The sequence below is a fragment of the Neurospora hispaniola genome (genome assembly GCF_033458365.1).
Source record: "Neurospora hispaniola strain FGSC 10403 chromosome Unknown B0T23scaffold_5, whole genome shotgun sequence".
Classification (NCBI taxonomy): Eukaryota; Fungi; Ascomycota; class Sordariomycetes; order Sordariales; family Sordariaceae; genus Neurospora; species Neurospora hispaniola.
The window spans coordinates 22,634-47,864 of NW_026944410.1; the positions used below are offsets into that span (position 1 = coordinate 22,634).

The following is a 25,231-nucleotide window of genomic DNA, read 5'->3' on the forward strand; positions in this document are numbered from 1 at the left end:
TATTTAATAAGGGGGATTCTCTTCTATGTTAAATATATCGTTATTGTGAATTGGGATATACTTCTACTAGTAATTTTTCTTATACTTTTTAAATTAAATATTCTATATAATTTTAATTAACTTCCCCCTTTCTTTATTATCTTTCTATTACTCTTTAAACTATTTTTATATAATATTATTAATTCTTTTTATAATTTACTCTTACTACTTTATTTCATTTTATATCTCTCATTAAATTCTCTCGATTACTATAGTATTAAATTAGTCTTTTAAAAGAAATAGAGATAATTTACCGGTGGGGATTTTATATATTTTTTTCTTTATACGACGGTTGAAGTTAGCCTCCTTCTTGCGATTATGCCGGTTTCTTTTTTAAATTTTATTATAGTTAAATATAGCTTCCCTTATAATTTAGAATACGTAAGGGTAATTAATACAGGTAGGAGAATTAAATGTATAAGAATAATAGTTAGTAATATAGTTAATAATTTTAATAGCCTTTTTAAACCAATCTTCGTATAGTATTATATTAGGATAGGTGGGGTTGAATTTAAGAGAGCGCTATTTAGTTTTAATTTATAATAATACCCTTTATTTATTAATTAATTAAAATTTAATATTTTTAAATTTATTTATAATATTATAAATTGTAAAATTATTAGTAATAATATTATTAAACTTATGAATAAAAGTTATACGGTTAAAATTATATTTACTCTATTAAATAAATTTATAAAATACTTTTTAGTAATATAATTTGAAAGAGGAGAAGATTCCTATATTAAGCAGTTGTATAATATAGGTAGAGTACGGCGGTAAGGCGAGGATATAGATATTAAATGCTTTAGTATACTATTTGATTGCTATATTGTAGTAGCTATTAAAGTTATTAATAATAAGTAATTGATATATAGGATCTATATTGGGGAACTACCTTTTACTAATACTAATAGTATAATCTTTTAATTAATAGCCGTTAATATTATATTTATATTAATTGCAACCGAATTAATTTATAAAGCTATACCCGGTCTTCTTAAATATTAGCGATATTTTAAAGCTATATAAATTAAAATACTTTAATTAATCGAATATAATCTCTATATTCGAAAAGCCGGTAAGTAACTTTATAAATTGTATATCGCTAAGGAGATTATTAATAGTAAATTCCTTAATAGGATTAATTTTAAAAATAAAGTAGATAGGAATATAATTACTAATAGTATTTATACTAGTAATTAGAATATATAATTCTCTATTAACTAAATTAAATATTTTTAATTGGAATTAACCATTAATATATTACAATTAGAAGGGATTATACTCAATTAAATTAAATTTCTCCTACTAACCTTCCTTTTATCCCCTAACTCTTTTAATATAATAATTTTTATATAATTATTTAATACACAACTAATACAAATACTATATTTGTTGCTATTCTAATAATTATAAGGAAGGATGGTGGTAGTAATATTCTTATATTTATTGAATTAATTATTTACTAATTCGGTATTTAATTCCTAAAAGCGATACTTAAAATCTATAGCACAATACATTATTAAATATAATTCCGGATAATCAGTTATAAACCTTATAAACTAGCGTTTATTAAGCTTGGTCGTTGGTAAGTTTATTCTTATCGACTTTAATTAATTAATAGTAACTATTATTATTAATTATAATGTAAAGAATTTTCCTCTAAAATAGAAGATTATATACGCGACGATAGCCTCCTCTTTATTATATATCAGCGACCGTAGGCGCCTTTATAGCCGTAATAATACTGTTGGCTTACTAACTTCCCGCAGTAATTTCGCATACCGACTAATTAAACTACGAAATTCCCTAGTTATACGTATAATATTTTTTATAGAAGGAGGTTTCCTATAGCTATTACTAGATTTAAGAGAACCGTACCGGTTATACGTATTGAAATACTACTAGGCAGCGGTTATACTAGTATAGGGGACGAAGGAGTAATTTACAAGTATTAGTACTAATAAGTTAATTAGCGATTCAATTAATTTATAAATATATAAAAGTTTTATTAATTTATAGTTTTATAGGGTAATATGATAATGAAAAATAGTAATTGGGCACTGTTGTTAGCGTTGTTATTAAGCGAAATTTATAATATAAAAAAGCGATTTTGCGCGGCGTTAATAGGCGAATGTGCATGGGTTATTTCGGCACTGTCCCATATTAAAATATTGTCCCAATTTTTTGCCGCCCCCTACAAAGTCGATTTGTAGGGGGGAAAGGAAGCTTGGCGCCCAGAACCCCCCAAGTAGGTGTTGATGCTGGGCGTGTCGTGCTTCTTCAGTGCCCGTTACCCACTGGAAAGAGACCGTGACGGGGAGACCAGACCACCTCCAGGATGTGGAGACCTTGGGCTCAACGGGAGTGGGGCATCAGCTCTGAGACCTGGAGCTTGCAATTGGTCGGCGCGTTACCAGACGCGTTCCCCCAACGTCAACTTTGTTTTCTGTGACAACCATCAATTCATCGTACAAGCACCCAATTCTTGCCCACGCAGCGCCTCGAGTCTTCGAACAACCGTAGTCGTATCCGCCCTCCATTTCACAATAAGAACCACTATTAGTCACAACAACAGCCCGTACCGACCCCGACGACCAGCTATTATGGCCGACATCCAAGGCGAAGCAGGACCCTTCCTGCCCCCGACCATATCCCCTCCCGCCCTCCTTTCCGGCGTTTCCCAAGCCTACTTCTCGCCAATTCCTCCTCAACTCCTCGCCGACAACACCCCATGCTGCCTAGGCGTTGACGAAGCCGGCCGTGGTCCTGTCCTTGGCCCCATGGTCTACTCGGCCTTCTACCTCCCTCTCACGCTCTCCGATTCGCTCCTAAAACAGAAGCACAGCTTTGACGACTCCAAAGTCCTGACTCCCACCGTCCGCCTATCCCTAATGAAGGAACTTTGCACCAAAGATACCGAGCTACACGACAACTGCGGGTATGCAACGTCGTCGTTGAGTCCGTTGTCAATCTCGAGCGGCATGCTCAAAGCCAGTAAAGCCCAGATCTACAACCTCAACCAACAAGCCATGGACGCTACCATTGCTCTGATAAAGGGTATCTATGAACGAGGCGTCAACGTTACGGATATCTTTATCGACACGATTGGACAGCCGGCGGCATATCAAAAGAAGCTGGAACGGGTGTTCCCGACGGCCAAGATCACGGTCGCGAAGAAGGCAGATTCGCTGTACCCCGTGGTGTCGGCGGCGTCAGTAGTGGCCAAGGTTACAAGAGATATTGCGCTCGAGGTCCTGTGGGCGGATCGGAGTAAGCAGATGCGGAAGAGGAAAAGGGACGACGAGGCTGGGCTTGGGAAGCGGGCAAAGCTGGAGAGAGGGGACACAACAGGCACAAATGGCACAGATGCTATGGATGTTGACGAGCCATCACAAACTCAAAGCGGTTCGCCAAAGCCAGCAGAGGAGGAGGATGAGGAAGAGGAGGTGGAGACAAACGAAGCGATGGCATGGGGCTCTGGCTACCCCTCCGACAGCAAATGCGTCTCTTGGCTCAAGCAGAACATGCATCCGGTTTTCGGCTGGGGTCCTGAATGCCGATTCTCTTGGGGAACAGCAAAAGACATGTTGGAAACCAAGGGAGGGGTGAAGGTGGATTGGCCGGAGGAAGAGGAGGAGGAGACACAAAAGTTAACCGACTTCTTCATGGCCAAGAGAGACCAAGCAGAGGTGGATGTGGATGACTTAGGGACATGGTTCGGTGCGCCTGCTGGGGTAGAATGTTTCTAGGTGTAGTGGTTCCCTTCCAGATCTTCTGTCAGTCAATGCCTCCCCCTTTATGTCATGTCAACGATTGCGTGTTAACCGACATCTGCCCAGGTTTCTCGAAACAGCCAAGTGACTAGAACTTCTAATACTAAGTTCAACCCAGGCGAATAGTCGTCAAAATAAACCAAACACATTACGGTCAATACAATACACCCGGGCATACCCCCTATCACGCATTCAAGCATCTTCAGTTTACCCTTGAATCTGGATTCTAGGCAGTTCCTGAATGGAAGAATCTCTAAACAACTCTGGCCGATGCGTTCCGTTTATTCTTATAGCCGCTCGCCAGCGTAGCAGCTCGGCAATCATCACTCATCGCCTATCACCCCTCCCTCGGCACTCGTTACTCCTCACTGATGGTATCCAATCTCTCCCGCGCCCAACTGTTGACTAATTCCGATGCACAAATACCTCTACATACATGTCCAGTAGACTTCGGACATCCGGATGAGCACATAGGCCGCAATGACCAAGAAGCTACCTCTAGCCTGCGAAATGCGAGGCAGCAGTGGATCACGACAGAGCATGCAGCCACGAAACGAGTCCCAAAGTCTTCCGTCAACCAACGCCCAGTACCGTTATAAAGGACTCTTGTTCCCACCCAAATGCCCATTGACCTTCCTCATTTGCAAGCCCTGCTGAAACTCAACAACACGACCCCAACCACAACACCAAACCCGAAAATCCAAAATGTCTTGGCGACCACCCCCTATGTCCTCCACTGCGCGCCTCATTGTCCCCTTGCGCACCCCTATCCACACCTCCGATGACGCCTGTAACAACGCCGCCGTCCAGCTGCCGGCCTTTTGCCAGCACACCGGTCTTCAGGTCTATGCCTACGCAACCAACTCTGACGCCCCCAGCCCTTTGGCGACTGCTGTGAACGTCCGGTTGAGCTCGATTCCGGTGGAAGATGAGGGTTGGAGCCGGTATGTGGTGTTGAATGGGTTGACGCTTCCTCGGACTGGGAGGTGGAGGGTGTTTCTTTATGGGGTGGTCCCGCTTCACAGGAAAGTTTGGCAACCCAAGGGCGACGGGACTTGGACCCTCAACTCAACCCCATTGTCCGACGCCCCAAGTAGGTCTTGCCGCATCGTCCAGTCCCTTGGACGTGGGCGTGTAGTCCTAGAGGTTGACATGTCCGATTGTCCGTCGTCCCGCGGCTCGTGTCGGCAACCGAAGCGCATCAGCAAGTACGAAGGCAAGTGCGAAGGCAAGAACGACCTGAAGTGGCCTCAAGGACCGCCGCGAGAACCGCATTTGTACCTACCTAGAGGTACCTCTGTGTAAGCAGCTGAGGATGCGGTCATCATTGACAGGTTCAGTTGCTTGATTTCCGTCCAGGCGGGTGCACGGTGCAATACAATTATTAATCAAAATGGGGAGGCGGCACGGAATCCTTTCTTTCCAGATACTGCAATGGACTGCAGTCCATCCTGCACCGGGCAATCATGTCCGGTTTTTATCGAACGCTGCAGATATTGCAGTCCGCAGTTCCTTGCCAGTCATCTTCCTCTTGCCACTTGACTCACTCGGCGGGCATTCGTTCAATTTTGTCTGGACACTGTTTCCCATCGGGCTCCCCTCCGCCATATAAAGTGGCGGCACAACCTGGAAGGTGAGAACAAAAAGCTTTCCACTGGCCATTTCCCAAACTGGTGTCTCCAGCTCCCTCTTTTCCTGCTAACCCGAGCCTTCTCGAACCCTCGCCGGTACCATCCCCAATCGATACGAACCGCGACAAACATGACCACCTTGACCGAGTTCCACCTCTTTCCCTTCCTCCCGTGGGAGATGAGAAACAGAATCTGGGAACTCGCCGTTCGCCCACTCGACCGACCCAGCGCCCACGTCTTCGATGTCGACTGCGTTTTGCTCGATGAGGAGCGACTAGAAGAAGGTGGCTCCTACAGTCAGTGGCGGGACAAACGCTATCAGTTCGACACGAAGCAAAAAGAGAAGGACAAGCAAGAGCGCCGTCTGGCCCTGAAAGAAGGCGATATTTGGGTCTCGCCAATACGCCAAGACTGTTTCTCCATTAACTGGGTCTCCATTGATAGAGGCTACATTTCTGACACGTATCAGTATCATCTTCTATCTGCCCGTGTTCCTGCAGCCACGCTACCCGCCCCCGGGGTCGCTGGTAGTAACCCGTCGGTATACATGGTTGATGGAGGACTTTGGACCGCTTGCAAGCAATCTCGTGAAGTAATGAAGAAAGCTTTCGATAGTGACAAGTGGGACAAGTTGAGGATGAACCATAAGCAGTTCGAATGGCGATCTGTTCGTGGAAGCGACTCCACTTTCGGGGAGGGGTTACCATACGCGGGTTTGAGTAGGGAAGGAATTTCCAAGATGGCGTCGACCTTCTACACGTCTAGCTCGTTGCCGTCATCATCAACATCATCTAGCGGCAGCACCACTATCACCGGTACCACTACAAACCCAAAGGAAGACAACAGCAACGTTGCATCTCCTACTACCATACTTGGCAAGCGCTACTTCACCGTCCTCCCCCATCAAGATCTTTTCATCTTCAGACTGTCTACCGGGGTCATGACGTCTTCTTGGGACGAGCTATTCTGGGATACTCTTGCCGAAAAACTCCCCCTGTGCGCGCAACACAATGGGTTCCTCGGCTTGACTAACTTTGCAATCGAATTCAACCCAGCCTGGGGACAGTCTGATGCCTACCAAAGCCTCGATAAATGTCCGCAGGTTACAAACATGACAAAGGCCACAGAAGCCCTCGGAGTGTTACACGATCGCAATTATTACGGCAAGACCGGAATTGAAAGACACGACTGCGTTCTGTGGTTTATCGATTACCGGCTGGTTCCCAAGCCCAAAGCAGGCACTGCCAGCACCATCATCACAACCCCTATCATCTCTGACACCTGGGGCACTGCGTCCTGCTCTTCCCAAATGGTCTTTCACGATGGAAACGGTGGCCGCTACGTACCCGTAGAGGAATGGACGATGGATTTCTTGGACTCTATTGAGCAGACATACGCTTCTGCGGAGGAGTACTTCTACCCAGAGGGCTCGCTGAAGCCCATCAAGTATGAAGATGGTGGAGAGTACACGGACTCATGCCGTGATTTTATTTGCAAGGCACTCTACCCATATTGGTTTGACGCGCACGAAGAGTACATGGACCGGGGTAGTGGGACGCCGCCAGAACAAGCAATGCCGTGGGCGGCGCAATGGGGAATTTTGGCTTATCTACCGCCTGGGACAGAGGAAGGGACAGGCATACATACATCATGAGGTGTGCTTGAGAGAGTAGTCTACTGTATGGATTCATTGCGAAATACAGAATCCGAAGTCGGGTAACGGGTTGCCGAGAGTGACTAGAAAAGCAAACTTCCCAGATCATCATCATCGAGGCAACCTCCGACTTGGTTACCTTGATCTCGCAAGCCCATAGGAAACTCCAGATTAGCACGCAATGATCCAACAGTGTTCTATTTAATCTGCTTGTTTTCTTTTCCGATTAGCTCGAACCCTTGGGATGCTTGGGTCAACGTTTGTACACATTTCCGTACTTCTACCATCACACCAATACACGCATATCTTTCCACGATGAAAGACAAGTCTCATTTTGAGCACGCAAATACCTGTTACCTGTGCTGATATTCCACGCCTAAAATTGAAGCTCATTGACGCATTCTAACTATGTACCTATCCAAGCTGGCAGTCTCATGCATCGTCGTGAGGTTTCATAGGACGGGCCACATGCAAGATGACCTGAACCTCGTACAGAGTCCCAGAACTACCAAGCTAACATTGAACCCGAACCAGACCAACATGGTGACACGGGGAGGGATTGGGACATGAATAGCCGGCGATGACTTGGATCTAGAGGGACTGAAATCGCACTGCCCTGGACATATTACGTCGGAAGGGTTTCTTCAGTTCATACTTATGAAGTGGAAATTGACTCGAATTTCGGAGAATGGCATCTCTTCCTCTTGGGTTGCGCTTGGCTCAGCATGGCATTTGGCGCCCCGACCGCAATTAAAGTTAGGATCTCTTGTTCGCAACATCACTCACTCCTTCCTCGCCAAGCCAACTGGGAAGCCAGAAACAGTAAAGGTAACTTCCTTCCCAACACTTCAGTTAACGAGCCGCACGACTGCGCGCCATTCATTTTCGCCATTGGCTGATGAGGGAGTGAAGTCTACCCACTGTGAGCTAAGAAACTGAGCGTACGATTCTTGTGGCTGGGATGGAAACATTGTCATCAATTGAAACGATGCGGGCTTTTCACTTGCTAAAAACAAGCGAGAATGTGGTAGAAAAAAAGAAGAGATGTGACTTGGCTCGGGGTCAAAGCCATGACTTCCAAGTGATTTGCGTTGAAATGGCTACTTCTAAGTAAGAGTTGTTAATGTGTTTGTTGGTTCTGGTGATGCATGCATGGTATTCGGATTGGAGGTAGATGAAGCTTGGCGTATGTAGAGGTATTCTTCAATTTCGTGGGCCCTCGACATCTTGGGAACTCGCTAATTCGTGTATTGTGCTGTAATTACGGCCTGCAAGTAGTCCGTGCACACCACACAAGCCCAATAATTCAGCCAGAACAAAGCGCAACACCAAGCTGGATGAGTTTCGAGACCTTAAGATGCAAGACCCCTTTCTTGAATCCAAAGAGCCCTTCGGAAAGGAACCCAACAAATCGAATGTGTTTCATCCTTGATTTCCTTTCGAGGTTGTGATTTTCTTGTGTGCGAATATGTGGGAGTTTCCCTTCTCCAAGACAAATTCGACAAAGAATGTCTGCAGCATCACCACAATGATGCTCTTGTCATTGCAGCCGCCCAGGCCGCTGGATGTTATATGGATGGGAACTTAGTAAGGCAATTCATAGTAATAAGAGCAGTTGCCGTCGAAGCTTAAAGGTACAATGCAAATCACATTTTTTGCGTCACATTCGGACAGGTGGATGTTATTTTGAACAATCATGAATGAATTGTCTTCATCAAAAGGAAAAGTGATAACCATGGGAATCGTGATTAAATACAAAGCCATGCAAATGTTTCGTTTTTGCCCTCCTCCTTCTCCATTCATAACACTTTTTCCCTCTTTTGTTCTCTTTATGAGACGGACTGAGACTGCAAAAGCAAAGCAGATCTAGGCCTTGTGACTTAAAACCCATACCCGTTTAACTCCGCGTAAGTACCTAAGACCACACCATGTGCGATCGATCGTGCCAATCTACTGCGCGTAGTGTGAAATAAAAATGGGAAATAAGAGATAAAAGGAAAAGGTCGATGAGGATGCATTACTTCAGATCGTGGACGAATGCATTTAGTCGACCTCCTCGACGGTGGGGCCCTCGTTGTCGTTGGAGCCAGGGGCGCCGCCGGGGAAGCCACCGGGGGCAGCACCGGGCATGCCACCGGGAGCACCGCCAGCACCGTAGAACTTCATCATGATGGGGTTGGCAATAGCCTCGAGCTCCTTCTGGCGGTCCTCGTACTCCTCACGAGTAGCCTGCTGGTTCTCATCGAGCCAGGCGACAATCTTGTCGATCTCGGACTTGAGCTTCTCCTTGTCGGCAGCGTCAAGCTTCTCGTCGACCTTGGAGTCGCTGAGGGTGTTGCGGAGAGAGTAGGCGTACGACTCGAGGCCGTTCTTGGCAGCGACACGCTTGGCCTCAGCCTCATCCTCCTCCTTGAACTTCTCGGCCTCAGCAAGCATGCGCTCGATCTCCTCCTTGGACAAGCGGCCCTTGTCGTTGGTAATGGTGATCTGGTTGGTCTTGCCGGTGCCCTTCTCGAGGGCAGAGACGTTCATGATACCGTTGGCATCAACATCGAAGGTAACCTCGATCTGGGGAACACCGCGGGGAGCGGGGGGAATGCCGGTAAGCTCGAACTTGCCGAGAAGGTTGTTGTCCTTGGTGCGCTGACGCTCACCCTCGTAGACCTGGATAAGAACACCGGGCTGGTTGTCGGAGAAGGTGGAGAAGACCTCGGACTTCTTGGTAGGAATGGTGGTGTTGCGGGGGATGAGCTTGGTCATCATGCCACCAGCAGTCTCGATACCGAGGGAAAGAGGGGCAACGTCGAGAAGAAGAATCTCGGAGGTGGACTTGGAAGAAGTGTCACCGGAAAGAATAGCGGCCTGAACGGCAGCACCGTAGGCAACGGCCTCGTCAGGGTTGATGCTTTTGTTTGGTTCCTTCCCTCCCTCCATTGAAGAAAAAAAAAGAGTTAGTTTTGCGGTTGGGCTGAGGGCGGGAGAAAAGACTTACAAAGTAGTCGGAGATCAACTTCTGGATGCGAGGAATGCGAGTCGAGCCACCAACCAGAACGATCTCATGAACCTGAGACTTGTCGATCTTGGCATCAGTGAGGACGCGGTCAACAGGCTGAAGAGTAGAGCGGAAAAGATCCTGGCACAGCTCTTCGAAGCGGGCACGGGTGATCGAAGTGTAGAAGTCGATACCCTCGAAGAGAGAGTCGATCTCAATGGAGGTCTGGGCAGAAGAAGAGAGAGTACGCTTGGCACGCTCGCAAGCAGTGCGGAGACGGCGGAGAGCACGAGCGTTGGTGGAGAGGTCCTTCTTGTGCTGTGAGGGGGTTAGCATCTGACAATATGCATTAAATAAGACGTTTCATGCCATGAGCCAAATGGTTTAGGCATTGAACTCAGTCTTCCAGGCATTACTGACCTTGCGCTTGAACTCCTGAACAAAGTGGTTGACGAGACGGTTGTCGAAATCCTCACCACCCAAGTGAGTGTCACCGGCAGTAGACTTGACCTCAAAGATACCCTCCTCGATGGTAAGGAGAGAGACATCGAAGGTACCACCACCGAGATCGAAGATGAGGACGTTGCGCTCACCCTCAACCTTCTTATCGAGACCGTAGGCAATGGCGGCAGCGGTGGGCTCGTTGATGATACGGAGGACGTTGAGGCCAGCAATGAGACCAGCATCCTTGGTAGCCTGACGCTGAGAGTCGTTGAAGTAGGCGGGAACGGTGATGACGGCGTTGTTAACGGTGCCGCCGAGGTAGGCCTCAGCGGTCTCCTTCATCTTCTGGAGGATCATGGCGGAGATCTCCTCGGGGGTGAAGACTTTGGTCTCGCCCTTGAACTCGACCTGGATGACGGGCTTGCCACCACGGTCGATGACCTTGAAGGGGAAGTGCTTCATATCGGCCTGGACCTCGGGGTCGGAGAACTTGCGACCAATGAGACGCTTGGCATCGAAGACGGTGTTGGCCGGGTTCATGGCGACCTGGTTCTTGGCGGCATCACCGACGAGACGCTCGGTGTCGGTGAAAGCGACGAACGAGGGGGTAGTGCGGTTACCCTGGTCATTGGCAATGATTTCGCAGCTGGTCAAGATGAGTTAGTAACTTTCAAGGTGAGCCAAGGTGAGCCGTCAGGGTGCTGTAACATACCGGTCCTCACGGAAGACACCGACGCAAGAGTACGTCGTACCAAGATCGATACCGACGGCGGGAGCCATTGTGAATGTGTGAGATGTGCTGAAAAAGGGAAATGGGTATCGTTAGGAGAAAAAGAGAAAAAAAGGTCGTCGTTGAGTGAGTTGAGAACGCTTTTCAACAATTCCCAGAATGTGACTGGAAAAGTAGAAAAAAAAAAAGAGAAAAGCTGAGATCGAGTTTGGTTTGCGTGGAGGGAAGTCGCAATTATTTGTTTGCTGAACAGTGGTCTGAGAAAGAAGCCAAGGTGGGCTGTGGAGGGGCAGACGGAGCTCCAGAATTTAACTTGGTGGTCGAGCTTGGTCGTTCTTGCTTCTACGAGCTTCTGTTAGTTTCCTGGCTCCACTACGCCGGGGTACATCAGGGTACTTGTGCGCGCCGGGGCGCATTCTGTCGCATGCTGTCGCATCCAGTCGCATTGCCCAGTCGCAAACCGTACCAACCGGTTCCCGCTCGCCGCCTCCAGATGCTAATCGAACCTTCTTTCACGCGCCAGCAACGTCTTTTTTGGTTTGTTAGCAATCTGACAATCCCTTCACTACAAGGCTCTGGGAGCCGCCTCGCGCGATTCACTGCAAGTAGCTTGGTAATTCGATATGTAAAAGTTGGCTGACCTGGATTTGCGCCTGAACAAAAAAGGTACGTACCTCGGTTACTATTGGCGCGCGAATGGCCCGTTCACTCTCCGCCAAGCCAAAGATGGAGACAGCCTGTAGAGGTACGTACCTTGAATAGACTCAAACGAAGGGTCACACTTTTTCTGATGTGGGCGCCCAGACAAGGCAAGGCTCGAATTGCCCCAGACTTTGATTGCCATGTTCACGGAAGATGGGACTTGCATGTGTTGTGTGTCTGTCAGCCCATGGCCGCCCCATAGTTCCAGCTAGACGGCTCTCGCATGAAGCTGTTCTGCCCTACGGCCTTGTTGAGCCTGGATGTTCACGGTCAGGGGAAGCCCACTATGGGTGATACGTGCCCGTGGGTGGTGGTGAAGGACTTTGACAGCCATGTTGTGAACTACATCGTCCAAAACTTCAAGCAATGTATTGAAAGTATGTAATTATTTACAGTATTGATGATGATTACCTCGCGTGGAAGGCTTCGGTTGCCGTTTGCGACTCTGCAACTACCCCCTTTCTTTTGTTTACATTGCCCCTTTTTTCATAATTCCCCCATTCAGTCGCAGCCTCAACAGCTTCAAATTGCGCCAACGGTCAGACGATGCGATGTTGCGATTTAGGTATATTAACAGCGACCGGCATGTCTGTCTGCATGTTGTAAACTTCCAAATCTTTTTAATTGCTGTTGTGCCTTTTCAGTGGTTACAAGCATAACAAAGAGGCCCCCCCAAGCTCTGTCGCAAACTGGTCGCAAAATGCGGCTGTGTACCTCAGCTTCTTCTCCAGGCTGTGTGCGCGAGGGGTGCAGTGGTTTGTGGTTTGCGCGCGCGCGCTTGGCGATTGCGATCAGTTGCGACAGGTTTCTAGAAGTACCTCGACGTACCTGGCCGCTAAACTTGGATACTCACCCTTGAACTCACCCTTGCATCATGGGCGAGCTGGCAGTGGAATGTGGGGTTTCTGTTTACAGATGGAAAGTCATGACGGTTTCGATGCCTGATTTCTGACGGAGAGATCGAGATTGGTCAAGACCGAGAGTCTCGAGGCTGATTGTTTTTTTTTTCTTTCTTAGTTACGTACGCTTCATCGTTTAACTTCTAATTGTATATCGGTTTGCCGGCGTCTTGATTGGAACTCTTTGCCTTTCTGTATTTTTCAGCTTTCGTTCTTCGGTTCCTTTCAGCTCCAGAAGATGAAAGAAGCCCGAGGTCCCGTCTCCACCAACCCCATTCCAGCATTGCCCGCCGGCCCCACAGCGGCCCATGAAGTCATGGCCCGGGATTGCGATAAGTGGGATAAGGCACTAGCGTGCCCCGCAATCTGACATTGTGAGGCCGAGGGGCAAAGGAGGGCGGGGCGGGGCAGGCAAGAAGTCCCCTCGCTAAAGACTGGCGGGACGGGAGCATCAGAGATGGAGAGCTGACTACTATTGAAGAATTGGAAGCGAGGAGAGGGATCGATTTCGGTTTCCAGGTCCGTCCGAGTCAGCGCTGGATCTTGATCCCAGTCCTCCCCATCGTCTTTCGCGTCAAAGCTCCCATCATCTCTTTGGTCAAACCCTACCTATCCAGCATCATCGACGAGAGACAGGAGCTCCGACCGCACCGCCCATCATGTTGATCAAGGAGAGCTACGCCGACGTCAAGACCTCTGCCAATGGCAAGGAGTCGACGATGAGTTAGTCAAATCACCTCCTTTTGCCTCGCACGTCGAACCCGATGCGCTCCGTTACTCATGAAATTTCGAGTTCCACGCCCCGTCGCAAACACCCATCCCATTCCATAGTCCAGCTTGAATCTGACTGCGCCGAACAATACAATACAGGAATCTTCCTCTTCCACCCAACCATCCCCGGATATCCCAATGCGTGAGCACCACCGTGACATCTAGACATCTAAACGTGCCTCGTCTCATACGTCTTTCCGCTTTGCAGGCGCTTCCCCGGAGTCGCCCTCTTCAGTGAAATCTACCAAGGTCAGACCGATCTTAAGAGCTCCCATGCCCGGCCCCATTCCTTGCGATGCCTACATACCCCACGGACCCCGTGGAGGGATGGAGCTGTTCGAGCTCTAGGCTGGAGAATGGACCACGCGGGAGGTTCTTTGCGGGCAGATGCTCCGGGCGCAAGGGAATCCTTGGTGGCTGGTACCGGTGACCACCGATAAGCTGACGATGACTTTGCGCCCGAACAGTGACCGGTCCCGTTGCCCGTTTTGCCCGCCAAATCGCCGGTCAAGGCTACATCGTCGCCGCCCCGAGTAGCTATCACGACTTTACCGGCCCCGAGCCTCTCGCCTATGATGTTCCCGGCACCGATCAAGGCAATGAGTGGAAGGTAGTCAAGACGCTGGACTCGTACGATGAAGACTCGCGCAGGACGGTAGACTACCTCCTGTCCCTGCCGACCTGCACTGGGCGCATTGGCGCGACGGGTATGTGTCTGGGCGGCCATCTTGCGCTCAGAGCTGCTGTATGTCTCACATTCTTGCTGACCGTCATAAATCAAGCTCCAATAACTAACTTTACACAACACAGCTCGACCCTCGCATAACCGCTGCCATTCCCTACTTCGGCACCGACATCCACTCGCGTACCCTCGGTCCCAACGACGGCCCCAACACCTCACCCTCCGCTCCCGCTCTTCGCCCCGATCCGACAACTGCGTCTGGCTTTGTCGCCCCTCACACCATTGACCAGTTCGACAAACTCAGGCACTGCGAAGTGGCCATGATCTTCGGTGTCAAGGACACACACGTGCCCGACACCGGGCGCGATCTAATTCGCGCCAAGCTGCGCGACGCCGGAGTGACGTTCAGCTTCTACGAGTTTGCGTGGGCGCAACACGCGTTTATCAGGGACGAGTTGAGCAAGGGGCGGTACGATCCCGCGATCACTAAGGTTTGCTTTGAGGTTTTATTGGAGACCTTTGGGCGGGTTTTGAAGACGGACCTGGGCCAGGGGACGGGCGAAAAGGAGGAGGTGGAGCACGTTTGTTAGGTCATGGAACGGAACAAACAAGAAGAGGAGGTGGAGGCGAGTGCTGTGCGAGTGTCCAGTACATCATGCACCACTGGAAACAGGAATTTCGGCTCTTCCAGGTGAGTTCCCGTTGGCTGGCAATAGACTAAAAGACCGCCGAAGCAAAAAGCACCCCCGAGGCGATACCGTTTCGCTGTGTCCTACAAAAGGAAGATCAACAGCCCGACACGATCGAAATAGACAGAGAATATGGCAAGCCACGAACATCAGCGCTAGGGCTGAGTCTCGACATGTGATGGCGAACAGATACATATCTCTTTCTTCTTGAATATGGGCTGGGGATCTCTTATGAGGAACATCATTTCTTCATCACACTAGCTGAAAAGCAGAAAATATCTGTCCTCTTCTGAGCATATACTCCCATCCAGAGTCCATGGATGTTAGCGCTTCGGTTCCATCGGTTTATACACATTCTCCGCGAATAAGTCAGAGCTTTTGTCCGGAATCGAGCGATATTGCCATGCTGTGCCCTCCATCGTGATATAACTTGCTGGATTTTATCTCCGATCTGTCGCCGATCCAGAGATCATATCCTTAGTAGCTTTTGAGTCCAAGAGGAGAGAGATGAGAAGATCATTACGAATCGCCAACGACGGTGATTGTGGATGCAAAGTATTTGATGCTTTGATGGATGGGGTCTGGGCTTTGGACTTCGGACCGGAATGCTTAAGACTCGACATCGAGATACCGAATACAAAGATGCCTATCTGTTACTTGATTTGGTGGTAGAGTAATCTTGCCATACCCTGATCTGAGGAGTTTTGGCCTGAAGACTGAAAAGAGGGTGGGTGATTGGAGTCACGACAAGTTGGGGGGCATGGCTGTTACGGTACTACTTCTGGAGTATCAGATTTGAAGACGATAGATAGCAGGAAGAATCAGTTGAAGCAAACATGATGATAGCGAAGGTGAGCCATTGGACAGGATTGAGATTGCAACAACCCTTCAACTTACGCGAATAACTGTTGAGACGGCTGGCAATGCCCATTGTGAAATTTGATAACAATGACATCCCAAGAACCTTATAGACAACACCCATAACCAACCTGGTATATCAACATCCTTCCTTGCCAGTTCCCACTCTCCGTTTCCTCACTTCTCATCCAACCCAAGTTGTTCCCGTATCAGCCTCCTCCTCTCCACTTCCCTCCTCTTGAACTCCTCATCACTGACCTTTTCCGGGCCCTCCCATGACTGCCTAAACTCACTATCCCACTCGACCCTCGTCTCCCTACTCTCCCACACATCCTCACTACTCGGCTGTCCGCCGCCATACTTGGCCTCCTCCTTGCTTCGGTAGTACTCCTTGACGGCCTCCGCCTTCATCTCGGGACCGAACGATTTGGTGCGCATGCAAAACCAGAAATCGTCCCACAGCTCCGAGCAGTTCTTCATGGTGCCGTACCGGTACACGGCGTTGAACTGCGCACCCGGCGTCTGGCAGTGCCAGGCGTAGTCGAAGGCGTCGCGACAGGACATGGTGGTGGGAAGACAGTGCTCAGACATGGCGAGGGAGGTTGGGGAGCGCGTCTTTTTGGGCGCTGCTGCTGCTTCGGGTTCTGTGGCCGCCGGGTCGTCTTTGATGAGGAGCGAGGAAAAGGGGATGTAGGCCTTGTACTTTGCGAGGACGGAGGCGGAAGCTGTCCCTGCTGGTTCGGAAGAGGTTGTTGGGGATGGTGTTTGTTGCTGCTGTTGTTGTTGGAATGATTGGGAGGACTTCCTGGTGGCGCCGTCACCTTGGAGCAATTCGAGGAACTTTTGGATTTCGGCGTCGCCGGAGGAGGAGACGGCGGAAGACTGAGACGGTGTTGGTGGTGTTTGTTGCGCTGAGGGGGCAGCAACTGGTTGTGTGGTGGTGGTGGTAGGGAGAGGTGAGGTCTCGGTGGGCTTTACGCCTGAAGAGACTGCCGAAGAGGAGGGGGAGGACCAAAACCAGCCCATGGTTGTCTTTTTCTCTTTTCGAAGGTGTAAAGTTTGTAGATGTAGAGTTCGATCGGGTTGCGGTTCGAAAGCGGAATTTGAGAGGGGGTATTGTCGTCGAGATTGAAGCGAGGAGCAGTCGATATTCGGATTGAACAAAATGAGGGGTAGCGAAGCCTCAATGCGGTAGCTGTTGGTGTCGACCGGTCGGCCAAGTCTCGTGATTTTTGGCTGTTGTGTTACCAGTCTTCACTTTTTATTGTTGATGTTGCGCGGCATCAAGTGCTTCCAGCGAGAAAGATGAACAATCTGGGCCAATCAGACTGTCAGTGGAGGAAAATGTCGGGAGCCGCGGCAGGCAACGGCGCACCCGTTATCACAGCCGAATGGACGATAAAGGGCTTGGCAATGCCCCTCCCGATGACGTTGCACCTCAATGGTCAGCTCAAGGTACCTACCTGGCTCACCTGGATATGTAACCGCTTCCAGGGATCAGTTGAGGAGATCAAAGCCTTGAACGGGCGTGTTTACTCTACACTACTTGTGGACTAGGTTATCTCCTACCCTGCTGTCGCCATGTTGTGGTAAGGCGGGGTAGCTAGGTAGGTACAGTACCTCACTTTTTGACTTCCTACACTACCACTCCCGCCACATTCTTTCAACCATACGATGAACCTGCAATGATATCAGCACACATTCTCTCCCGGCAGGCGACAAGACCTGGCCACGGGGGTCCCAGGTTCACCACTCACTCTACTGCCCTCTTGGTCCAACGTTCACTTGGCCAAGGGCTCCCACTCGCTCACAAGAGAACGATCCGAGCTTGGGAGAGCACCTCATCCTCGACGGCTTCCACCGGTTCTCACAAGGAGAGCGGCCATATTGACACTGCCCCTCACGAATCCCTCTTGTTCTTCAACAGTGAGTCCACCCCATCTCACACCCTCACTCACTCAAGATTAACACGAACAGACCTCTTTCCCCTCAAGCTCAGCTCCATCCTCATCTGGCGGCCATGGACGAGCGAGGACCTCCTCCAACGCTTCGAACAATCCTCCTACAGTTTCATCGACCCCATCAGACTAGTCAAGCGAGCTATCAACACCCACGATCAAGTCCCCATCGAGGTCACCCAGATCATCCCTCGCCTCAAGGATGGCGGCGCATTCGTCAAGTTCACTCATCCAAGTGACATGTCCGCTGCCGTAGTCGAAAGCAAACTGTCCGAACTCCTACAGAACAACCCCATAAAACCATGGTTCAACCCCTTCGGCAGGGTTAAGGCGGGCCTCGTTGAAGGCGTTCCCTGGCTAGAAGACCTGTACAGACTTCCTCGCAGCCGTATACGGGTTGAGTTTGTGGCCGCCAAGGACGATGCATCTCCGGCCGAACTGTCGCAGGAAACGCTCTACAGCATCTTCCGCAAATTCGGCAAGATCACTGAAATCACGTCTCAGCCGACAGACTCCAAAGTCTTGCCCCGCTTTGCCTACATCGACTTCGTCCTGGTCCGAGACGCCATCATGGCAAGGAATTGCATGCATGGGTTCGTCTTGCGCGAACAGGGAAGTAAGAATGCAACAAAGTTACGGCTTTCGTACGAGCAACGAGTCAAGGCCCATCACATCTGGGCCTGGTTCACAAGCCACCCTAGGATCGTGATCCCGCTCGTCGCCGCCCTGATAGCGGCCTTTACTGTTGCTGTGTTTGATCCCATTCGGGAGTTCTTTGTCAAGGTGTGTGCAAAAAAAGAAAACATCATATCCCTGATCGCCAAGTCTCCATCGCCAAAAAGATAAACAACTCGATCCACCCAGGGGTCGAACCTGGAACCTCCTGATTCGTAGTCAGACGCTCTGCCATTGAGCCAGCGGACCTTGTTGAAGCTGCGGTCGAGATGTTGTACTTCTGAACGCGATCGCATCCCAGCGGGTGTAGAGGTAAACAACTGCTAACGTTTAGTTCCATAGGCACACGTCCAAAAATACTTTGAGTTCACAAACTCCCGTCTCTACAAATGGTTCAAGTCCCAGACGTCCGATATCCTCGCCTTTCGTCGGCGCAAGACCGAAGACGCCGGTCTCAACGCCCTCTTCACCCACCGCAAAGACCTGATCGACTCCATCCAAACCGGCCTTCTCGAGTCTGTCGATACATTCACTGTCGTCCATGGTCCGCGCGGCTCCGGCAAGAAGGAACTCATCCTCGATCAAGTGCTCAAGGAACGCAGTAATGTGTTGCATATTGATTGCAAGCCGGTCGTGGAAGCGCGCGGTGAAGCGGGAACCATCGGTCGTCTCGCCTTCGAAGTCGGTTACCGTCCTGTGTTCTCTTGGTCCAACAACATCAGCAGCCTAGTCGACCTCGCCGTGCAAAGCACCACGGGAGTGAAAGCTAACTTCTCCGAGAACCTGGAATCGCAAGTCGTCAAGATTTTGCAGACGACCGCATCGGCGCTTAAGCAAGTCGGTCTTTCAGAGCGCAAGAAGGAAGACAAGGATGCCGATCTCTCGGAGGATGCGTACCTAGAAGCTCACCCCGAACGGCGTCCAGTGATCGTCATTGATCACTTCCTCCACAAGAGTGAGGAGAAGGGTGTCATCTACGACCGTATCGCCGACTGGGCCGCGGCGTTGGTGCAGTCCAACATTGCCCATGTCATTTTCCTGACGGACGATGCCTCCTACTCCAAGCCTCTTCAGAGATCCCTTCCCGACCGCGTCTTCCGCTCCGTGACCCTCGGCGACCTGTCTCCTGACGTAGCCAAGAAATTCGTCATCTCCCAGCTGCAGACGGACACCAAGTTTGCGCATGACGGGCAGCAGAAGGATTCGGAATCGGGCGATCAGGATAATGACAACAAAAACCAAAAGAAGGACTCCAACACCCCGGCCCCCCTGGACCCAGCCCTCCTCAAAGAACTAGACACCTGCATCACCGCCCTCGGTGGCCGCCTCACAGACCTGCAAGTTCTTGCCCGCCGTCTGAAGATCGGGCAATCCCCGCGAAAGGCCGTGCAAGAGATCATCGACTCGACCGCCTCCGACATCCTGCGCATGTTCCTCTTATCCAAGTCTTCCTCTTCCGAAAGAAAGTACACGACCGAACAAGCCTGGTACCTGATCTCCCATCTCGCTGCTTCCCCCTCCTCTTCGATCCCTTACAACTCCGTCCTTCTCTCCAACACCTTTGCGTCGTCACCCGAAACAGCCCTCGAGGCGCTGGCCAACGCAGAGTTGATAACCGTCAAATCACAAAACGGCATGCCTTCGGAGATCAAGGCCGGTAAACCAGTTTACCAGGCAGCCTTCCAGAAGCTGGCGAGCGACGAAAAGGTCAAAGCGCGCATGGACTTGCTGGTGTTGACCGAGCTGGCCAAGATGGAAACGCAAAAGATCGAAAAGGTCGAGCAGGAGCTGGTGATGCTGCAGGGACTGATGGCGAGGAGGCCCGGCGATGTGAGCGAGCGGGTGGAGTACCTGCTGGAGAAGATGAAGGGTGGGCAGGCGAAGTTGAAGGGCTTGGAGGAGGAGATGGGGGTTGTTAAGGGGCGATTGATCAAGGGTTAGGAACTGAGCGGGATGTCCATGTCGGCGAAGTTAAGAGCTAAGGGTGGAGGGGTGAGTGTTGTTAGGTATTTGAGATACCTTGGTGTTTCTGTTTGCCAGGCGTGTATACTCTTCTCCCATCACTCATGTTTCGATCAGATATTTTTGTAAGCAATGCCAACCGTACTAAATTTTGTTGATGATTCAATCCGATAGAAGTCGAACTGATATATAGAGATATATACCTACTGATTGGGCTCCCAGCCGCCAAACCCAAGCTCGGGATTAACAGGCCGTTTGGGGTCGTACTTTCAGGGGTATCACGTAGCCTGGTTCGCCAACTGGCCTGCAACTCCAGCCGCGATTATTCATTGTACAGGCCAGCCAAAGGTCTTAGTGAGGCTCGTCCCTGACAAAACTGCTAAGATTTTTCATATTATACCTCTGGTCTACTCTGACTACGCATCCAAGCGTCTTTGATACACCTTTGAACTTAGAGGTAGTTTTTAGGCAACTCCTAGTTAGAAATAACCCAAAGCGACTTTGGCTAATGTGTTTTCGAATTGTCGTAATCCCTATCACAGTTTTGCAACGGCTTTTCTAAACCAACATTGTGTCTCTGTCTCTTTCTATCTCTGTCCCTCGTACCCATCTTCATCTCCTCCTCTCTCACAGCTCTTCGGTCATTCCTAGGGGGAAGAAAGTGGTGGAGGTAGCGGTGGTGGCAGGGGTTAGAGCGATAGTAGTTCCATCTTCGGCAGTGTACTGGCTTATGAAGGACGTTTGTTTCTGGGACACAGAAGTTAGGCATGCTTCGGTGTCAGGTATCAGGTAATGACTGGACTGTAGACTTACATCTTGTTGGATGGCAGGAAATTGCTGAAGAGCACAAAGGCTCAGGCGTAAGAGGATCGCCAATACGGCGAGGGGGTTGTGGAAAGACAAGCAACAGGCGAGAGACCCGAACAAGAATAGCTCCATATGGGAGATGAAAAGAGAATTGTGAAAGAGAAGTGTAGAAAGGGGTCTTCGTAAAGATGTGAAGACAAGGCACACACCACACTGACACATACACTGACACGGAGGGAAGTTGGAACTGACCATTGTAGGGAACTTGACAGCAAGCTGTATGTTGATCGAGAAGAACTGTGATTGAGAAGGGTGCTGAACTCTGCAGTCGTCGATACCACAAGACAGCCCATGTATGTCGAAAGCCGAAATTGCACAGATTTGGAGCACGATGAGGAAGTGTAGGGGTCGGCGGATGGTGCTTGTTGTCGAGACCTTCTCATGGGCTGTGCCGCTGTGGATGCCAGATCGAGGTCACGCCGAAAGCAAGTGTGATGCTGATGGAAAAAGGTACATGTAGGTGGGTGTTTTCGGTCTCGAGGCACTAGACGGGTGTATGGGTCAGTCGCTGAATGAGCATGGCGGGTGTGCCGGGGGCTGAGGGAATGACAGACGTACCTCGTTGATGACGCCGATTAGGGCAGTTCCCCATGACGCAAGCTGCTTATGCAACACCCAGCTGAAGTTGCCGTGAGGCGTGGGAGATGTCAAGCTTAGGTAGTGTTTGTGTCGACACAGAGCTGGGCGGTGAAAGACACTCGAAAGGAAGATGAAGCAGTTGGATGTTCGGTCTCTTGGAGGGCACTACTACCAGTGACTAGAAAGGAAGATAAAAGAAGTGGAAGACATGACGTTTGGAGGGGAGCTGATATACTCGTACTTTACAAAATCAGACTCAGAGAATCTGTGTGCCACAGAGAGCACCAAGGGCTCGCACGGGATGATGGCTACAGTACATTTCGAACACCTTCCCAAAATGATAAAGCCATGGAGTGGTAGAAGGTACCTTTTGACAGACTGAGTCGTCGTAACGCAGTCTGGGATTTGCCCCCATATTTGTCGAAGCCAGGAGGCGGGAGCAGGTCGCCGCAGTTCTCAACAAGTACACTCTTGAACAAGCGCCAACACTCCTGCACCTTCCACACGTCCAGCTCACCAGTGTCGACGCTGTCTCGTACCCTTTTCGTTCCCCGAGTATCGTATCGATCGTCGATTACATATGGCGCAGCCTGAACGAGGTGATCCTCCACCCTGTCCACCAGCTGTTGCATCACGTGTCTTTGTTCTTGATATCTATCACCCTGCATCAAATCCTTCACCATTTCGCCTTTCACATGCTCACGTATGGCGTGCACCGCCTCGTTGACCGGCAACGACAGGCGCCCCTTGGAAATGTTACACTGTTTGCTGACGTGTAGTAAAGCCAGCAGAAATGCGTAGTTGCCGGCTGCGTTGACCATGGCGCGGTTAGCGGCTGGCGTGCCCTCTGCGCCATGTCGCGGAAGCTGAGCGCATATGAACTTAAATGAAATCTTGACGGAATGAAGCGCTTCTTCTAACAGGAGGTAGTAGACGAAGAGAACGGATCTGCCCTTGTGGGTGAGAACGAGCTTGGTTCGGTCGAAAGTGGCCTTCCGCAGAAGGGCGTCGGCAGGCCGCTCGAGAGACGGAAGGATGGCGGCGGTAGTAACTGCTTTGTACGGGGGTGGTGGTGGTGATGGTTGTCGAAGTGGACTCCTTCCAGGCTCGTCCCCGGCGCCCTTGGATTCACATTTGGACGCCCAAAGGAGCCGAAGCGTATCGAGTAACTTCTGGAACAACATGGTGGTGATTCTTGATCGAATTAAGAAAGACAACACCGGAGAAGTCGGAGGTGGGGATTCTTGAAGTAATAGGAGAAAGTGGAAAGTAAGAGCAAAACACGTTGGAGTTGGGGAAGGGAACGGAACTGCCTGGGGAAGGTGGCAGGCAGGCACCCTTTAAATACCTAGGTACCTACCATGACGTAACATGTAGGTACGGAAGAATACCAGACCTCAGGTACCCCTCAGTTTTCTAATGAGCACCTGCAAGAACTCTTTCCACTCCACTCCGCAGTCATCTGCACGAGAAACTTGCAGGTCGTTCCGAGAATGGGAACAAGGCCACGGGAAAAGTCAATGAACAAATTCTTAGGACAGGTTAGCGCTTGAAGACGTATATTAATATAGAGATAACCAACTTTTCAGGTTTCTGCGGTACTTGATAGCAACTTGCTAGGTTGACTGGAGAGAAAAATACATCAGTACAAGTACCTGCTAAATAGAGCAAGAAGCATCCCCAAGGAAATCCATCTGATCTAGTATTGTCCATGGTGATCCTATTTTCCAGTATCAGACGAAATCTTTCAAATACATGTAGGATATTGCTTGTAGTGCAAGGACTAAAAGGGTACCTCTCTTCGTGTACGCTCTAAACTGTGAGAGGGAAAGGGTTGAGTGATGCTAAGTGTAAACCGAAAATAGACAGACCAAGACCACTCGCCTTCGTCAAGAAAGGCCGTCGCAGTAATGTGATTGTAATATGACTCCGGCTCTGAGTCATACAAAGTGGGAGGCACATTGGCTAGGCTCGTCCCTAACAAAATTGGCATCACCCAAGTCCAAATTGAAACTTCAAGTTGGGCAGTCTAAACGCAGGAAACTACCTTCGACAAATGGAATGACTAGGTACATGTAAACATCCCGAGTCTTACATGACTGCAAATTTTTGGAAGGCACCTTTGCTAGGTATTCGACGCGCTAGGTAGCAACACAAATTATTGATTTCCGTAGTGTTTTAGCCCAGTTTAGTTATCTGGGTAGTGGACTCGGGTGCCATCAGCATCAATCCTGTCAGGGACGAGCCCGGGTCTGTTGGGGATTCTTTGCTCCTAGAAAGTGGAAGGTTTTGAATTTCGACTGGAGTCAAAGGTGTATTCAAGATCAATGAGTGCATGCAAGAGCATCCTCATCATATAGGCGTATTCTATTTATTACACATGAAGTGTGCGATCAGGTAGTGAAAGCGAGCAATTGACAGTTCCTGCCCTCCATGTCCTTGATCATGTTATGTGATAATCGAAAAGGAAGGTCCAGGCAGACCTCATAGTTTTAGTGAGCGACCAAACTGGTAAGAGACTATAATAAACAATTTCCTCCCTTTGCTGCCAATTCGTTTTGCTGGCCTTTTTTTTTTTTTCTTTTTTTTTTTTTTTTTTTTCTAATCTCCAACCACATCACACTGAAACCACATACACTGACTGACGAACTGGACTTGATAGGGCACTGGAATACAACAACAACAACAACAACAACAACAACAACAACAACAACAACAACAACAACAACAACCCAGGAAAAACATGTTTTCATGGGAAAAGATCACCACGCTGTTATATCAAGTAGTCATGGGCACATCTGCTGTGCTTGATTATTTTTATAACAAAAGGGAGATGGAGAAGGAGAAGGAGAAGAGGGAGCAGGCGCAGCAGGCTGTGGTTGAGCAGACGGACAGGGCGCTAGCGGCGGAGGAGCGGGTGAGGAGAACCGAGGTTGAGATTGGGAATGAGAGGGCTGAGAAGGAGACGTGGAGACAAAGGGCCAAGAAGGCTGAAGAGAGGCTGGCCCGGGTGACCAGAGATTTGAAAATAAGGGCGGAGGATGATGCGAAGATGGTTCAAGAGGCTGAGGAGAAGGCCGAGAAGGCCGAGACAGAGAAGAAGGAAATGGAAAGAAGGGCTGAGAGAGCTGAAGGACTGCTGAGGGAGATCGAAGAAGAGAGAGAGAGACAGAGGCAGGAGCAGGACAACATGGTTTTTAGATCACTATACTCGTAGGTAGTATCTCGTCACCGAGCTACCATATCATTCTAAGCCAGCACTGCTCAATCGAGAAATAGAGGTAGCGACAGTTCCTCCACTAATATCCTGCACAGCGCTACAG

The 25,231-nt window shown here is 49.6% G+C and overlaps 9 protein-coding genes and 1 non-coding gene across 10 annotated transcripts; 6 read left to right on the forward strand and 4 right to left on the reverse strand.

Annotated features, from left to right (window-relative positions):
- Positions 1-2,492: 2,492 nt before the first annotated feature.
- On the forward strand, positions 2,493-3,924 carry B0T23DRAFT_155691 (ribonuclease HII-domain-containing protein). The gene has a single exon (XM_062832628.1). The coding sequence runs from the start codon at positions 2,646-2,648 to the stop codon at positions 3,789-3,791; it is 1,146 nt and encodes a 381-aa protein (XP_062691331.1). The 5' UTR covers positions 2,493-2,645; the 3' UTR covers positions 3,792-3,924.
- Positions 3,925-4,520: 596 nt separating this feature from the next.
- On the forward strand, positions 4,521-4,953 carry B0T23DRAFT_405058 (uncharacterized protein; the record flags this gene model as incomplete). The annotated part of the gene is made up of 2 exons (XM_062838958.1): positions 4,521-4,894; positions 4,932-4,953. The coding sequence occupies 2 exons, from the start codon at positions 4,521-4,523 to the stop codon at positions 4,951-4,953; spliced, it is 396 nt and encodes a 131-aa protein (XP_062691332.1).
- Positions 4,954-5,348: 395 nt separating this feature from the next.
- Positions 5,349-7,199, forward strand: B0T23DRAFT_155694 (uncharacterized protein). The gene has a single exon (XM_062832629.1). The coding sequence runs from the start codon at positions 5,577-5,579 to the stop codon at positions 7,098-7,100; it is 1,524 nt and encodes a 507-aa protein (XP_062691333.1). The 5' UTR covers positions 5,349-5,576; the 3' UTR covers positions 7,101-7,199.
- Positions 7,200-8,788: 1,589 nt separating this feature from the next.
- Positions 8,789-11,518, reverse strand: B0T23DRAFT_339204 (heat shock protein 70). Its single transcript, XM_062835855.1, has 4 exons — positions 11,249-11,518; positions 10,513-11,182; positions 10,093-10,410; positions 8,789-10,028 (listed from the first exon to the last, which is right to left on the reverse strand). Exons 1-4 carry the CDS (start codon positions 11,314-11,316, stop codon positions 9,144-9,146), a joined length of 1,941 nt encoding a protein of 646 aa, XP_062691334.1. The 5' UTR covers positions 11,317-11,518; the 3' UTR covers positions 8,789-9,143.
- A 1,834-nt stretch (positions 11,519-13,352) lies between these two features.
- B0T23DRAFT_155784 (Alpha/Beta hydrolase protein) lies at positions 13,353-14,942 on the forward strand. The gene is made up of 5 exons (XM_062832630.1): positions 13,353-13,590; positions 13,738-13,780; positions 13,847-13,887; positions 14,106-14,383; positions 14,449-14,942. The coding sequence occupies exons 1-5, from the start codon at positions 13,527-13,529 to the stop codon at positions 14,908-14,910; spliced, it is 888 nt and encodes a 295-aa protein (XP_062691335.1). The 5' UTR covers positions 13,353-13,526; the 3' UTR covers positions 14,911-14,942.
- A 703-nt stretch (positions 14,943-15,645) lies between these two features.
- B0T23DRAFT_381164 (uncharacterized protein) lies at positions 15,646-17,155 on the reverse strand. Its single transcript, XM_062837247.1, has one exon. It carries the CDS (start codon positions 16,891-16,893, stop codon positions 16,045-16,047), a length of 849 nt encoding a protein of 282 aa, XP_062691336.1. The 5' UTR covers positions 16,894-17,155; the 3' UTR covers positions 15,646-16,044.
- Positions 17,156-17,340: 185 nt separating this feature from the next.
- On the forward strand, positions 17,341-20,846 carry B0T23DRAFT_381166 (RNA12 protein-domain-containing protein). Its single transcript, XM_062837248.1, has 3 exons — positions 17,341-17,793; positions 17,845-18,608; positions 18,843-20,846. The coding sequence occupies exons 1-3, from the start codon at positions 17,553-17,555 to the stop codon at positions 20,439-20,441; spliced, it is 2,604 nt and encodes an 867-aa protein (XP_062691337.1). The 5' UTR covers positions 17,341-17,552; the 3' UTR covers positions 20,442-20,846.
- B0T23DRAFT_t262 lies at positions 18,678-18,749 on the reverse strand. Its single transcript has one exon. It is a non-coding gene; the product is annotated as a tRNA-Arg (tRNA).
- Positions 20,847-22,109: 1,263 nt separating the features above from the next.
- On the reverse strand, positions 22,110-23,190 carry B0T23DRAFT_381167 (uncharacterized protein). The gene has a single exon (XM_062837249.1). The coding sequence runs from the start codon at positions 23,090-23,092 to the stop codon at positions 22,217-22,219; it is 876 nt and encodes a 291-aa protein (XP_062691338.1). The 5' UTR covers positions 23,093-23,190; the 3' UTR covers positions 22,110-22,216.
- A 641-nt stretch (positions 23,191-23,831) lies between these two features.
- On the forward strand, positions 23,832-25,125 carry B0T23DRAFT_396352 (uncharacterized protein; the record flags this gene model as incomplete). The annotated part of the gene is made up of 3 exons (XM_062838239.1): positions 23,832-23,977; positions 24,376-24,403; positions 24,571-25,125. The coding sequence occupies 3 exons, from the start codon at positions 23,832-23,834 to the stop codon at positions 25,123-25,125; spliced, it is 729 nt and encodes a 242-aa protein (XP_062691339.1).
- Between the last annotated feature and the right edge of the window lie 106 nt (positions 25,126-25,231).